The 16313-nt window shown below is 41.5% G+C and overlaps 1 protein-coding gene across 1 annotated transcript; it reads left to right on the top strand.

Annotated features, from left to right (window-relative positions):
- The first annotated feature begins 1624 nt into the window (after positions 1 to 1624).
- On the top strand, positions 1625 to 14900 carry LOC139449405 (chondroitin proteoglycan 1-like). The gene is made up of 9 exons (XM_071230775.1): positions 1625 to 1676; positions 3184 to 3346; positions 5468 to 5577; positions 6138 to 6266; positions 7269 to 7445; positions 7990 to 8111; positions 9554 to 9668; positions 10060 to 10068; positions 13714 to 14900. The coding sequence occupies exons 1-9, from the start codon at positions 1625 to 1627 to the stop codon at positions 14898 to 14900; spliced, it is 2064 nt and encodes a 687-aa protein (XP_071086876.1).
- Positions 14901 to 16313: the final 1413 nt, after the last annotated feature.

The raw sequence follows: 16313 nt of genomic DNA, 5'->3' as shown, positions 1-16313 counted from the left end.
CGGATTAAGCAACCCCGATTATACAGTTTAAAATAGGTATTGAGAAAAAACAAAAAAACAGTCTGGATATGGAAGAAAGAATACAAGTGTAACCATCTGGTTATGGAATACTGTAAGGGACATTCTCACGTTCTCGCAATCTCGACTTTTGGAAATCAGCTAAAATTTAAAAAAAGTAGAGAATGCGAAAACGCAAGGATGTCCCTCATAGTACACAAACACACTCACGCACGCACGCTCACGTGGATGTTCAGATGTGAGTGTCAAACAAGCGAAGTGACATTTCAAATAAGCCCAGTCTTTTGAACGAACACTGCATCGAGTTTATGTATAATGTGTTGAGAAGATCAGCAACCCCGTAGAATCGCTTGGGTGAAGTCGGCTGGCCAGAAAAGTGAAACAGAAGACTCTCTGTTTGCTGCTCAGGACCAGTCACTTCCCACTCGAAACCGTGATTTTGCATCAAAATGTAAATATGAAATGTAGATTATGCAATTAATATAATGAGGCTGTCCAACACACTGTCACTAGATGCCCAGCTTTGGCACAGACACAGCATCTTAAGCGACATGATTGGGTGGCTCGATCATTTTATTACCGTGTACGCCATGCTTGTGGTTTGGATATAGAGGTCCATCAATGGTACGACCCGAAATATGAAGAGGCGTCATGGCAAATGATAAATATACAATTCTTTGGAATAGACCCGTTTACAGCCTCAGACATATCCAGGCCAACAAACCTGAAGTCCAATGAAATCATTTATAGCACTGAATTTTTTGTCCCTTTTGAAACTAATGTAATTGACAAGATTTAGGAAAACATGGCAAATATGTGGTACTCGCTTTCGAAATGCCACGCTTGCATTCCAAGTACCAAGTTGTTCGACTCCCCATTGTTCTCAGTGGTTCGGGTTTGGTACCTCCCAATCTGTTGCCTGACATTGGGAGAGTACCCGGGTTTGCTACCAGGAACACAACCCTTCTGACATTCTGTGTAATGCAGACGGTTGCAGTGCAGGGGAGTCTTCACATTCTTTGAAAGTTCTGGGTGGGTTTGACTAGGCAGCACTTCCTGGGAGAACAAAAACAACAACAACAACAATAATAATAATTATTTTAAAAAAAAATGTAATATTTATTTTTTATGCTGATGAAAAATAATGTAAAATACAATATGAAAACATGGCATGACAACATACTAATCCGATAAGACACCAAGCGAACCATGGTTTTCAACGAACAAATTAAGCCAAACAAATGACGTAAGGAAATATAATTTCCAAAACCACTTCCTTGGGAGCATAAATCACGGACACAAAGCACTAATTATATATCCCTCTCACACCCAACAGTAGCCACAGATTATCGCGGGGATAATCCCAACCTCGTCCCCCCTACTCTAGCCATGCCACGTCACCAGGACTCCGATTCAGTGATTGCTCCCATTGTTGAGACGGTCTAATACTGTTTACTGCATATGATTGGTGATTACTGATGTCGTACAAAACCCGTGGTAACAGGGCTTCGTTAGATCCTAACACAGTCTGAGTACAGTGAGGGCGCTCGGACTATCATGACACAGGGATAACTACGGCACACAGAAGACTCCCATTTCGCAAACCATGATGAAATCACTGATTACTGTGTGTCTTCTAGTGTTTTGTAAAAATGCTGGTACGTAATTTGTTTATTAATTTATTATTTTTTTTAAATGGGGATGGTACATCGGGTTTTAGGTTGTGATAACATGGATACTTGGTCGTATATTAAAGAATACATTTCTAACGTCTCAGTATAACGTTTACATCTATATTATTATAGTGTGTAAGATAAATATTAGGATTCAGCGATATTAATTTTGGGGGTCATTCCTGAAGCCGAGTTTCAGTTCCTCAAGTAACTAGAGCTATGACTCTTGAAAAGGTGTGGCTGTTACGACCGTAACAACATTGAGACGTCTTTGTTGAACAGGTCCTCTGGCCACATGATTAACGCAGGTCTTGTATATATATATATGTGTGTGTGTGTGTGTGTATGTGTGTGTGTTGTTTAACGCCGCAGTTAGCAATATTCCAGCTATATGACGACGGTCAGTAAATAATCGAGTCTGGACCAGACAATCCTGTGATTGATACTATGAGCAACGTCCCACGCTGTCGGGATACGATGACATGCAACTAAGTCAGCGAGCCTGACCACCCGATCCATTATAAGAATACTTTTAGGTTGCTGGGGTCATTTCTAATCCAGAATCCCAACTGAAAATAGGCGTATGTGAACCGTACCGACATTTCGTTCACGTTCGCATGAAGTTGCGATAATATAACATTATATATCGCAGTTACGCTTGTCCACCTTGAACTGCATCAACCATAAACCATTTATATAAATGTCAATGGAACAAAGTGAGTTTAATAATACGCTATCTCGGAAATAGTACAGATTCAATGACTGTTCCACAATTCATTGCACAAGTGTTTTGACATTGATATAACAACATCTATAGCAACCATTCCATACTCGTGCGCCGTTTCATGTGCAGTGCTGACCAAGTCCTATGAAACTATATCGATTAATCAGCAGTTCGATAGAACGGGAATGTTAATGTTTCGATAGATATTCAGCAGTCACAGAGTTACATCGCCTTAAATGATGTGTCGAGTTCACGAAGTTTCAGTTAACGAGGGTTTGTTGTATATATTTGGACACACATCCACATAATTCCGCGATATGTACTAGTATCCACTTGCAGCACGGACCCGTGAAGATCCGGGGTAGAATAGGTCTTCAGCAACCCATGCTTGCCGTTAAAGGCGACTATGCTTGTCGTAAGGGGCGACTAACGGGATCGTGTGGTCAGGCTCGCTGACTTGGTTGATGCATGTCATCGATCCCTATTGTGTGGATCGATGCTCATGATGTCAATCACTGGATTGTCTGGTCCAGACTCGATTAATTACAGACCGCCGTCATATAGCTGGAATATTGCTGAGTGCGGCTTTAAACAACAAACAAACAAAACCTGCAGTACGAAATGTGGTCCTTGGAATTAACAAATTTAAATAATTGTGCAGTGATGTACTTCAACGAATTTGTATTTAAATTCTTACAAATTCTGCAAAATATTTCCATTAAATTCATTAAATTATATGCAATGCTTTATTTAAACCGTACTTTCCAGATGGCGCTTGCACGTTCCCGTCTGACCTCACAGGGTCGTGGGTCACCTCGACGATGGGCACGATCACATTTACGACATCCCAGGTGACGATCCCGTCAGTCTACACCTTCGGCAACCTCGTCTTCGACTGTGACACGCTAGATGGCACACAGTATCTACTCAGGTAATGGGGAATTATCCATCGCGTGGATATGTGTATAACTGTAAACAGTCGAATATAGGTCAGGCAAACCACTGGTCGATAGCATGAACATCATCGATTATTCAGCGTATCATATCTCCAATCTAACTTACTATCATACTCATGAGTCTTTCACCACCAAAACTTCGTTTCTGATGTGACGTCATCGTTTCCATCGTGCTTATCACTAACTTAGAGCGAACCTCATCTATATGATAGGTGAAATGGGGTTTAAAGTCGAAATCAAGATGGCTTCACTTTGCAAATTCTTGCGAATTCTGTGGCCATTCTGTCGGGTCGGAGACGTCGAGGTGAGGTGAAATGGGCTTCACGTCGCGTTCAGTACATCTTCCCGAGGCAAGTGAGGTTACTGACTATAAAAATCCAGTTTTCACCCTTGCCGAACAAGGCTGGTATTATGGAGTTACATTTTGGCTGGACTAACGAGTCTTTGCATAGTCCAAACACAATCGCGCAACGAAATCGAAATCCGGTTCGTAAACTGTCAATCAGATTTCGGTCGATTGCAGGATCTGCAAAGCATGTGCACCGCCAACTCGTTGTCAACAGATTTTTTCCAAATCTTTTCATGTTTTTAATCAAGGTGCTCACGGGATTTGATGCACTTGGCGATGTAAGACCCGTTCTATCACAAATAGATCATCTGGGTATTTTTAACAAGTCTACAAATTTATATAAACATATGTCATATGGTTAACTTTCATTGGGAAAATATCCTAAATCGTGAAATACTATTTTCATTTGCGTAGCATGGGCGGATACAGAGGGGGGTCCGGGGGTGCGCAGCCCCCCCTTTTTATTTCGAAAAAAATCTTTATTTCTGTATAAATTACCACGAAAGACAATAAATAGATCTTATTTGTGCACACAACCCCCCCCCCCCCCCCCCTTTTCTAAAAAGCTGTATCCGCCCATGTGTAGTTATCCTATGTTTACGTTGGTTGTACGGCTCCACGTGCTGTCATCGAAGCCCTACGGAGAGCTAGCGATACGGTCACTTTGATGTGTAAATATGTCTTGTCTACAACTCACTGTCGCAGTTGTAGCAGCATAATTATCCATATAATTATGCAATACAATATGCAAAGCGCCTCTAAATACGTGCATTAGTCCGATTTCTGAAACAAAAGCGCGTTTGTTTACAAACAAGAGAAAAGTCCGGTCACGTGATATGCAAATTAGTATGTGGCAGTTGTGTTATGCTATGTCACCACTGCGCCGGAGTGTGAATGCAGGTGATACGAGAGGTGGAATCTGATTGGTCCATAGGAGAGGCATAGAAGGGACATAACTCATAATAGCCACTGGTGGCGCTACGATCGAGCCCAGGAATTCAAGCCTAGTTCGGCAAGGGTGGAAACTGGACTTTTAAAGTCAGTTAACTCTCTTGCCTCGGGGAGATGCGTTCAGTGTTATTGCACTATACTATTATTGCCTTTCCACAGTTTAACATGGATATCCTACTTAAACACAGTATACAGAACCGACCAGCCCTTGTTTTTCAATTCTGTAGTAAATACTAAGATCTATGGCTATCACTTCTGTAGTAAATAATAAGATCTATGGCTATCAATTCTGTAGTAAATAATACGATCTATGACTATCAATTCTGTAGTAAATAATAAGATCTATGACTATCAATTCTGTAGTAAATAATAAGATCTATGACTATCAATTCTGTAGTAAATAATAAGATCTATGACTATCAATTCTGTAGTAAATAATAAGATCTATGGCTATCACTTCTGTAGTAAATAATACGATCTATGACTATCAATTCTGTAGTAAATAATAAGATCTATGACTATCAATTCTGTAGTAAATAATAAGATCTATGACTATCAATTCTGTAGTAAATAATAAGATCTATGGCTATCACTTCTGTAGTAAATAATAAGATCTATGGCTTTCAATTCTGTAGTAAATAACATGTCAAGATCTATGGCTATCTCTTCTGTAGTAAATACTAAGATCTATAACTATCATTTCTGGAGTAAATAATAAGATCAACGACGACATGTTTGTGGTTAGTAATAGGATCTACGACTGTCACTTATGATAAGCTCTATTCTGTTACTCCAGGTCAACAACGACAGTGACGGTCCTCAATAACCAGCTCGACGTCGTCACCTGCTTCAACAATATCACCATGCTCACCACCAGTGTCAAGTACAAACTCCAGCATGCAACGAGTCAGTACTTGGAGCTTTGTTTGTTTGTTTGTTGTTTAACGCCGCACACATCAGTATTCCAGCTATATGGCGGCTGTCTGTAAATAATCGAGTCTGAACCAGACAATCCAGTGATTGACATCATGAATCGATCTACGCAAATGGGATACGATGACATGCATCAATCAAGTCAGCGAGCCTGACCACCCGATCACGTTAGTCGCCTCTACGACAAGCATGGGTTGCTGAAGACCAATTCTACCCCGGATCTTCATGGGGGATTAATTCTTGAAGATTTAGTCTTAACTGTCATGAAATGCTAATACTTTCAGAACACTATCACAGCCAAGGAAAAAACAAACCCAAACCCCCAAAATACAACATTTGTTAACATTTGTACACAGATTAACTGCTTTTCTGTTTCTTTGGTCTTTGTTGGGGACTTGTTCTAACCCGCATCTTCACAGGTGGTTTATCGCTGTACTTTGGTAGTATTTTGGGAATAGAAAAGTGGAATAGAAAACCCGGCTTTATTGAATGATGAAACAATAAACGTATGTTTACTGCTTCCGTTTATTCAGCGACACTGAATGATGCGAGCAACTGGCGCATAAAGGTCTTCCCCACCGGGACAACGCTTGCCGCCAGCTCCCTTTGTGACGTGACAACCCCATACGCCATCGGCAGCGAAGACATCCTCATCAAAGATGGTGAGATTGATATCAATTTTAGACAGAAAAGTTCTGATTTACTTAAATATATTTAGAATATTACAAGATATGATTACCACACCGTTGTGAATGTGTGAGTATGGTTTTACATTTTAACACCTTTCCAGCCATGTCTGCAAATAGATGCCATGCGATGACCAGGGGGAAAAATCATTCGTTTTGAAAAAATAACATCAAACCTGAAGACATAACACTCCTTAAATGTTTGTCCCAGTAAAAGAATTAGGCGCCGCAATTCCCTGTGCAGAGTTGCGTCCCTTGGGCACGCCAGAAATCTATGATTATGGGTTCGAATTCCGGTTAGCCCCGATTATGTTTCTAGGTTTGTCAGCACCATACCGTGCACGTGCACATCACCATCGAATAAACATTTTTTTTTTTGTAACATCAGAGCCACCATTAAACTTTGGGGTGTATTTTCTTCTTCGTGCACGTGGGTTTCACCAAAGTGGTTAACGTCTGAGACTTGCATCTGTTCGAGCTCTCCTCCACATTTAGCTGACACGCCGTGATATAACTGGAATACTGTTTAAACCGGCGTTAAACTGATCCAGCTCACTCACTCACTCTTTATGCCTGGTGTCAAAGACCACCTTAAACCTTAAACGGAGACCTACGACAGTCGTAACTATGGAACTAAAAAAAAAACAAGCAAAAAGTGTCAGAATGTAACTAAAGCGCGACAATCCGACAGCGCGACATGATCAATATGTCGCACTGTCGCGTTGTCGCAAATTATAATGCCTTTCTCACACATTTTTAATTGGGCTACTATGCGACAATGCGACATATTTTGACCTTGAAAAATGACGCGTTGTTGCGTCGTGGCGACAATGTCCCTTCCAGGATTCCATACGTACCGCTAAGATCGCCCAGGTACTTTTCTGATGAATATGGGCTCAACTTCGTGACCACCATGACTGTATTAAGATGTAGATGTAGTCTGTGACGTTCAAGTAAACCATCGCGGTACATCGCCAGGTTCAGCCAGCAGTGCCTACAGCCAGTGCCCAGACGCTTTACTGGGGACGTTCGCCTACACATACGACGCCGGAAGCGGAGACTTGTGCTCTAGCGGCTCCAACCTCGACGTCTGTACCGACCTCACAACCATGACCTTCAACCTCTCCATCTGCAGTCAGAAGGTCGCATTCTCCAGTACGTGTTGTCTCAGGGTCAGAGATATTACGGGAAGTAGATCTCCCATTGTCCAGTACGTGTAGTCTCAGGGTCAGAGATATTACGGGAAGTAGATCTCGCATTCTCCAGTACGTGTAGTCTCAGGGTCAGAGATATTACGGGAAGTAGATCTCCCATTGTCCAGTACGTGTAGTCTCAGGGTCAGAGATATTACGGGAAGTAGATCTCGCATTGTCCAGTACGTGTTGTCTCAGGGTCAGAGATATTACGGGAAGTAGATCTCGCATTCGTAATGTCTGCTGGCATCTTGGAATGTTTTGCTAAGTATCTATTTATGCAAAAGTCGTGCATTTTTTTATAAAAAAGATGTGTAATTTATTGAATGGACCGAGTAAGATGTGACGAATCGTGATGGATTGATATGAGCTCTGGGTAGGAGTGTGGGGTAGCACGTTGACCGCAAGGAACCCTGGGTAGAAGGGTGTGCAAGTTTGTTATAGCAGTGATAGTCTTGTCTCCCGTTCATTCTTGATCCTAAGAAAGCGAGGTGATGGCATTTCAGGTGGGGGCGTGGTCAACTGTGTGTACAACCAGACCGACACGTCCACGTCCACGACATACGTCATCGTCTACAACAACGACACCACCACTGACGAGAGCTCAACGTACAGATATACGTGTCTGGTATGTTTATATGTTCAATATACTTCACTATATACACAGCCGAGCAAAAGAACGTATACACTTAAAAATTGGGTTTAATCAACAAATTACAAACTTTATCAAATTTTTACTTGTCTGAAAGCAGTCCCCGAAACACTACAAACGTATGGTCCCAACACAACTCTGATACCCGTCTCAAATACATACATCACCATCGAATAAACATTTTTTTGTTTGTAACATCAGAGCCACCATTAAACTTTGGGGTGTATTTTCTTTTGCCCGGCAGTTTACTAGAACAGTAAACAACAGGCGTGAAATGTCCCATTGACCTACGACTTTGGTAATCTCAGAAGGGTTGTGTTCATATCTGGTGAGGTGAGGTGAAATGGGTTTTAACGTCGCGTCCAAGACTATTACACTTATATAGCGATGTGATCATGTACATTGAAAAAACATTTCGTTCGATTCATCACTTGCATGCTTTGGAGTATGACAACCATGCTGTAAAATTAAGGATAGTCTTGCATACAAACCCTGAAACAAATATATAAAACACAGCCCATGCACGTCTAAAGTTTGTGTGCATTGTTTCCACGCCGTAATTGGTAGACCAGGCTTGGAACCCATGATAGCATATCATTTTCCTGTCTTCTAAACTGAGTGTTCCCTGATTTATTTCCATCAGTATACTTGGAAAGTCTAGACTACTACAGTTTCAGTTCTGAAAATGAAGAGTCTTTGTGCTACTTTTTATTATATTTTATTACGATAATTTGTTTCTATTCTGTAAAACATTTTAATTTCAGAGACTAGTCTTTGTTCGAGGCTGATTTCCCTGGAGATATAGACAAAGACTCATTGTTAGATTTCAGTCACTCATCTGAGCCACGTGAATTTATTTTTACATGTCAGATGTCCAAAACTTGCAAGTGTAAGAAGAAAACAATTAGTTGCCATTTGAACATGTCTGAGTTTTTTCAAACCAAAATTTCAAAAAACTTCACAAGAAGACAATGACATTGTCAGTTGGTCAAAAATTCGCTTATACCTCGCCGTTTGTTTGTCTGTGAACCACGAACACTTTCCACCCGCCTTGGCGTTAGACCGACACCTGTTGTATAACAGTCGTAACGCTGTAAGAACGTATTATACTTTGTTCATCTGTGGCCAGGTCCTAAGCCTGATTCAGTCGTCATCACTCGTCCCTTTCCGTTACCGGCTTGTCCCGGAATGAAACGAGTGGTCACGAATAAGACGAGGAATTTCGCACTGATGAACCAACACCTATAGTTTTGTCCCGAAGAAGTAACTAACTATGGAAGAAGTAACTACCGGATTCTGTTAGAGTGACGACGTGTCATGAAGCCAACGTTGAACAGTTTTACTTTGTTGTCCTACTAGTGTCGAGCTGTAATCATCGACTATCTGTGTTTCACCATTGGTGCCCTTGCTGTCCACAGGCCGTCTCAGAGATCGGAAGTGTTGTCAACGTCAGCGAAAGCGCACAAATCTGCCAGGGCAACCAAACCTCCACCTACGTGGCTACCGGAGCCACACTTCAGCTGACTTCTAACCGTAAGTTCAGACTCCTCTATCTATCCACGCGTTTGAAGTCTAAGAGACCCTAGTTCGTTGTATGTCACCCCGCAACCCGGATCCGCTAGTCGCAAGTTCGAATCCCAGTTTCGTCCCAAATATAATCCTTGGTTTGTCAGCAGCATATCCACCCTCGTTGGTTTCACCAAAGTGTTAAACGATTTGCGTGCCCTTGAACTTTCCTCCTAAATTAAACTGACACGCTTGTATGACAAATCAGTGTTAAAATCAACCGACCAATATTTTTTCACAATAACAGCGTGATCTATTCAAATATGATTGATGTTAAATAGCTATTTTTTAATCATGAATAGCATTTATTTATGTGTATTTATCAGTCAAATTTAATTCTTTGATTTCCAACTTTCAGAGACCTGTGGTAAGTCGCTGCGTTTTCTTTAGTATCTTGAAGTGAAGTGAAGTCAATCTCTACAACGCTTGTCTGCTCTAGTCAAGCATCCTCCCCTTCTGTTACCAATGCACATAGATCAGCGAGGTAGCCAAATGGTCAAAGCGTTCGTCGAAACGCCGGAGACCCGGGTTCATATCCCAGCATAGGTACACTGAGTGAGGCAACCCATTTTAGTGCCCCTCGTATGGACTGCTATATTGCAAAAATGGGCGTTCAACAATAACCACTCATTCTCACAATGCACATATTCTCACTGTATCTATGCACTCTAATTCGATACTGCATGCTAGCATCCTTTTCACCCTAGTTCTGCTGTATCCATTCACCCTTTCACCGTCGAAGCACGAGAATCTCAGTTCAGAGGGGCCTCAGATGTTAGTGATAGTTATGTTTTAAATGCCGCCATTGTCGACTTCTTCATCTCAGCATCATTGACGTGACTGACCGCTGACGTGTATGGATAAACTGGTCAGTCCTCTGTGATGATTAATGTCCTTATTGGATTGTTTGTTTGTTGTTTAACGCCGTACTCAGAAATTTTCCAGCTAAACGACGGCGGTCTGTGAAATTATCGAGTCTGTACCAGACAATCCAGTGATTGACATCATGAGCATCGATCCCGTTAGTCGCCTTTTACGGCATGGATGGATTGCTGAAGCCTTATTGGTCAACACTGACCAACTTGTAATTCATAAGTGCCATTAGTTAAGCTTTAAACAAGAAAACTGACCGCGACATTTGTGTGATATTTTTGCAATTCATAACTTGCGTTTCCCATGTACGAGTTTCGCGTAAAATAGGTGTTAAATATTGCTTGAAAAAGATTGAGAAATTAAAATAAATTTTGTTGTCGGAAACCATCGCTTTATATTCGATTAGGCATTACCCAGTACATTATTGCCTATGGAATTAGTAAGACGAGTAACCGCGCCCTACAATCAAGAGACAATGCACTGAAGTGTACGTGTCTCTTTACAGTGCCGACCCCGACCCCTACACCAGCAGCAGTCGCAAGTGCTGACGTCACTTCCGTCGTCTCCGGGACTGTGTCATTGCTCCTGCTGTTGGTCATTGGCGCGGTGGTCCTCGTTGTGTTTTTCAAACTGAAGAAAAAGAAAGTTAACCCAAAGGAGGAGACTGTTAAACCCAATTCCGACATAAGGCCCAAGTCTCGCATCGCTGTGTCTATTATGGATGTGGAAAACGACGTGACCAGCCCTCGTGACGTAACTGTATCTGAAAACGAGGCTGTCACTTCGTCTAAGGATGCCGGAACTGAAACAGATGCGGCAGGGGAAGGCCATACTGACTTGACAGTTGAGGATGGTTCAAATGACCTCTTGGCTGTACCTGACGTTGCAGCTGATCCTGAAGGCCCAAGGGAGGCTACTCAGACTGATGTTGCGAGTAGTACCGTCGCTAAAGTGCCGAAGATCAACACGGACACTGATACGTCGCCCCGTGACGACAAAACTGACAAAGACACATCGAGATCAAAGAAGTCCAAAAATGAGACATCACGCTCCAAAAAATCGAAAAATACTCCGCGATCGAAGAAGAAAAAGTAACAAAATAGAACACTTTTAATCAAGAGAAAGAAACAATTCATTAGTTTTTTGTTCAGTTTGTGTTTAAAATGTTCTCTGCTTTATAGTACTCTAAAGACAAGATGTGGAGGTTATTCCAAATTTGACCAAATGTGACGCATCAGTGACCAAAATGATGTCCGATGCAATTCCCTGTTTTGTAACATATGTTTGTTAAGATGAAGAATTGACTTACCTTTGCATGTGTTTGCAATGGGTGCCATCGGGTGGGCAGGATATCATCAACGTTTTGCGAATACCTTTTGCCATGACTATTTTATAGTGACTCCTAAACACATGCTAATGACATAGTCGGACGAGTACAATGGAGACTCCTTGGGATTGTGGAAATGGTTTTTGTCGCTTTTATTTACATACACTGACGTCAAAATGGGTAACATACTTGACGGACGATGTTACTGACAAGATGTACGTCATCGTTATTGGAATTCTATTATTAGACTCCAAAATATTAAAAGTGACGTCAGTGTTTGCCTCTTGCGAAATGTATCTTTGTTAATGGAAAAGACGACAAGAATAACTGTTGCATTTCATTTTAGCCCAATCAGCACACTTTTTTCACTCTTTCGTATTTATTCTTTCGCACACGTTTTGTCTTTGCATGCATACTTATTAATGAACATGCATATTAAATGCATTTCAGCTAGGTTGTTTTGGGGTAAAATTCCATATGTTTGACTGAAATATTGTGTGCAATGCAACATAACGCACAATGGTAACGCTGCTGTAATTTATTGACATTAACTGTTTATCATTGGCACGTAAGCGTGGTCTTAATATATTCATTGTTTATGTGAAGAACATAAATGTTTCTTTATATAAACATACAGAAATGACGAAAAATCAAAAGGTCAGTGGTAGGTAGGGAAGTTACTCTGTATAAGTACCAGGTCTTTGAAAGGCATTCAGAAGTGATACACATAAGGAAGAGAATTATGAGGAACACAACGTTTCGGAGTATATGCTTACTCCTTCATCAGGTGAATGAATGCCATGAGGCAGAGAGCATATGTATGTACAGGTAAGGACAACGAAATTAATAAGATAACAAAAGGTATTATGTAGCATGTTTCTTTCAGTTCATGTTTTCACACTACAAAACATATTTATTTTAAAGTCTATTTCGACCACCGATTTAAGATTTTGAAAAGAATTGATCCAGAAAAAAATGTTACATAATAAAGCGTTTTTCATCACTCCGAGAGTCCGGGTTCGATTCCCCACATATATACAATGTGTGAAGCCCATTTCTGGTGTCCCCCACCGTGATATTGCTGGGATATTGCCACAATTAACTTAAAAACACTCACTCACTCTATTGGTGTAGAACGTGAACACGTGTTGATAGAGTAGAACGTTTGATGTTTTAGACTGGTCAATGTAAATCTTCAATATGTAATATACCGTATTCGACGTAATAAGCGCCCCATTGTTATAAACGCTCACGGCGATATTTGCTAATATATTGGCTAGTGAACAGTCCCAATTAGCACCCCTTCCGATTGATCAATGTACACAAGACTCATTTATTCGCGTATAATACGCACTCGAGTGTTATATGCACTCTTAATTATGGGCAATTAAATTCTGGAAAAATATATCTGCCGTACACAAACATTTCAGGCTGTATGCATAAACCACGAAATTTATCTTTCAGCTCTGTTTTTTTCACCAAAATAATATTCTGATAAGAGCCCCTATCTCTAATTTTGAGAGATCCCGGGGCGCTTATTACGTCGTGATTTTTTTTATATTATGTGTCACAGCATTGCTAAAACAACCTCCATTGTAGTATAATACCAATCGCAAAATCCATTTATATCCGTTCTCTTATTTATTTCCGTCAGTATATATGGACTATATGACATTATTATGTTTTAGATTAACGTTATCTGTTATAACAGAGATTTATGCAGGAACACTAAGAGCTCCGAAAAGTATAAAATGAGGCAGATTATTCACCATTACAAATAGGACAATATTAGACGACGGTTATTATTTTCAGTTCCCAGTGACACGACGACTTCGACAACAACGGCTGCGACCACCACCCCCGTTGCTGAACCTCTCACCGGTAACACTGCAGGCATTGCTGTTGGTGTATCCTTCGCAATCATCATGATCACACTCCTGGTTGTCTTGTTCCTGTTCCTGTTCTGTGGGAAGAAAAGGATGAGGCTGTACAAGACCATTTGTGGCGGGAAATGTTTCGTCGTCTGCACCGAGACTCACTCCTGTATGCGATGGAGCTTGTTCCAATGCTGCGGATGTCTGTCGTGGACGAAGGCGATGCTAATGAAATGCTATGACTGTTGCTGTCCCGAGTGTAGTCAAGGGAGAGTTGAGCCATCGAGTGACGATGTGGAAGCCAGTATTGTCGTGACGGTCACTCCACCTGCGGATGAAATGAAGGACTCCTTCATGCCCCTGCCGCCTAGTGTCGAGGAAGTGGGGCCAGTAGACGCGCAAGGAAACCCACGTCGTCTTCCTCCTCTTGATCCCAAGACATCACCCATGACAGTGATTGAAGAGGAGTCTGAAGACGTGCCGAGTTCTCCAACCAAGCTCCCGGGCATCTCGCCCCGCACTGATGAACCGGAACCCACACAGGATGGTGCTGACGGCAAGATGGAGCCGGAGGGGAAAGTGGAAGTGATGAAGGTTGACGAGTTTTTGGTAGCTGTAGCTGGAGAACGAGTTCAAGGTCAAGAAACGGAAGGGGAGGTAACTACGGTGAAAGAGCTGTCGGATGTGCAGGCGGCGGATGTAGTCCAAGGTGGCCCGGAGGAGGTTCAGTCAGGGAATGAGCAAGAAAGCACCCCAGCTGAAGTAGATGCAGCTCCAGTTCCACCCGAAACCGCCCCGGATGAGTCAGGCGCCACCCCGGTCCCACCCGAAACAACCCCGGTCGAACCTGAAACCGACCCGACCCAACCTGAAACCACCCCAGCCCAACCCGAAACCACCCCGGTCGAACCTGAAACCGACCCGGCCCAACCTGAAACCACTCCGGCCCAACCCGAAACCACCCCAACCCAAGCTGAAACCACCCCGGCCCAACCTGAAATAGCTCAATCCACCGATCAGCCAGAGACTCCATCAGAGACAACCTCAGCTCAACCTACTCAGCAAACAACGGCTGCTAGGGAACTAGACGTAGAACCAGTGGAGCATTCTACACCAAGAGAATGAGAGACAGCACTTGCTCCCTTTGAAAAGGGGCCAAACCAATACTCGTGTTTCAGGGAACATGATCACAACATATAGGTAGAACATTTGTTTATATATCAATATTGATGAGTTTTCTTGAACAATAGTTACTAGTGGATAGCAATGTCAGGGAACACCGGAAACACAAGTATGGTTTGTTGGCTGGGCGTGCGGTCTACAATTATCTACACATTTAAATTGTAGGTTGTGATGTGATAATATGACAGAAGTCACTTGTCTTCCAGAACGAGTAAACTATTCCACATATTGGGACATGGTTTTGGTACCAAGTAAAATGGTCTTTGCTTAGTAAACCTTATCCCTACCAGGCATGATATCTACTCTTTGTAGGTCTCTTCCTTAGTTTAAAACACGCGTTTCCAAAATGCCTCTGACATTTAATGACAAGGAATAGCTGACAAGCTGTCACGCGTCGATGTGTAAAAATACTTTTTCAACAACAGCACTAATCAAGGACCAAGAATATCTCGATCGAACCAAGCAGAAACGGAAAGACGATCTAGGGTAAACTCCTTGATTTTAGAGGAGTTAACATATTGGAAAACAAGGGGAGACAATTTCAGTATGGGTTAGCTGCAGATTTGTATTGCTACAAAGGTACGAGTTCGTTTTTTTGTGGGTTTTCATTTTGATGTTCCCCGTTCAGTGTTTCGGCGCCATGTTACTACGGAGGCAAGAACGTTGTTCGCTACATCAAAATTAACTACCTGTATTGAACATTTTCGATCAGAGAGCATTGCCATTCGTTGTTTCATGTCTTTCGTCACAAAGCAGATTCCTTTCGATGGTTCAACGTTCGTTTCGTGACTATGTCTATGTTTTTGAAGTGCCTAACATTTCACAAGATCGATAGTTTGATCGTTTTGATCAAACCTTTTCGAACTTATTTTGTTTTATTGAATATTTTTAAATGTTTTATTTTTAATATTTATATTGCATATATTTATGTTTTATATTCAAGTTTGTGAATATATGCAAATGTTCTTTTTATGCAAATGGTCATTATGCATTTTGTCTAAATGATTATGTAAATATGTAAAGTGAAAAACGATCTATATTTAATATATTCGTGCCCCAAAGCAAAAACTGTGATAGTTTGCAATGATATAATTATGAGAGTGAGTGTTACTTTCCAGCGTATGTGCTCATGTATATAGTGTTTGCTCTGGTTGTTTGTATTATTGAGGTTTGAGAGTGAATTGGCTCATTTTAGCGTATGTAGTCTTGTACATAGCGTTCGCATTTTACAGGTTCACCTGTACCCCAAAGCAAAACTGTGATAGTTTGTATTATAGAACTTTGAGAGTGAAATATTAATTTTGTCATATATACATGTATCTAGTCTCGATTGGCTTGTGTCGTAGAGATAATGTG

This window comes from Haliotis cracherodii, unplaced genomic scaffold, assembly GCF_022045235.1.
Source record: "Haliotis cracherodii isolate W230 unplaced genomic scaffold, xgHalCrac1.p SCAF_8, whole genome shotgun sequence".
In the NCBI taxonomy this organism is placed as follows: Eukaryota; Metazoa; Mollusca; class Gastropoda; order Lepetellida; family Haliotidae; genus Haliotis; species Haliotis cracherodii.
The sequence above is the reverse complement of the archived record's forward strand: the minus strand, read 5'-3'. Positions and strand labels throughout refer to the sequence as shown.

Excerpts from the sequence above, each read along its gene's own strand:
- LOC139449405 (XM_071230775.1), top strand. The coding sequence starts at position 1,625 with ATGATGAAATCACTGATTACTGTGTGTCTTCTAGTGTTTTGTAAAAAT. Across the intron at positions 5,578-6,137 it reads CAAACTCCAGCATGCAACGA|CGACACTGAATGATGCGAGC; the intron begins GTCAGTACTTGG and ends CCGTTTATTCAG. Across the intron at positions 8,112-9,553 it reads CGTACAGATATACGTGTCTG|GCCGTCTCAGAGATCGGAAG; the intron begins GTATGTTTATAT and ends TGCTGTCCACAG.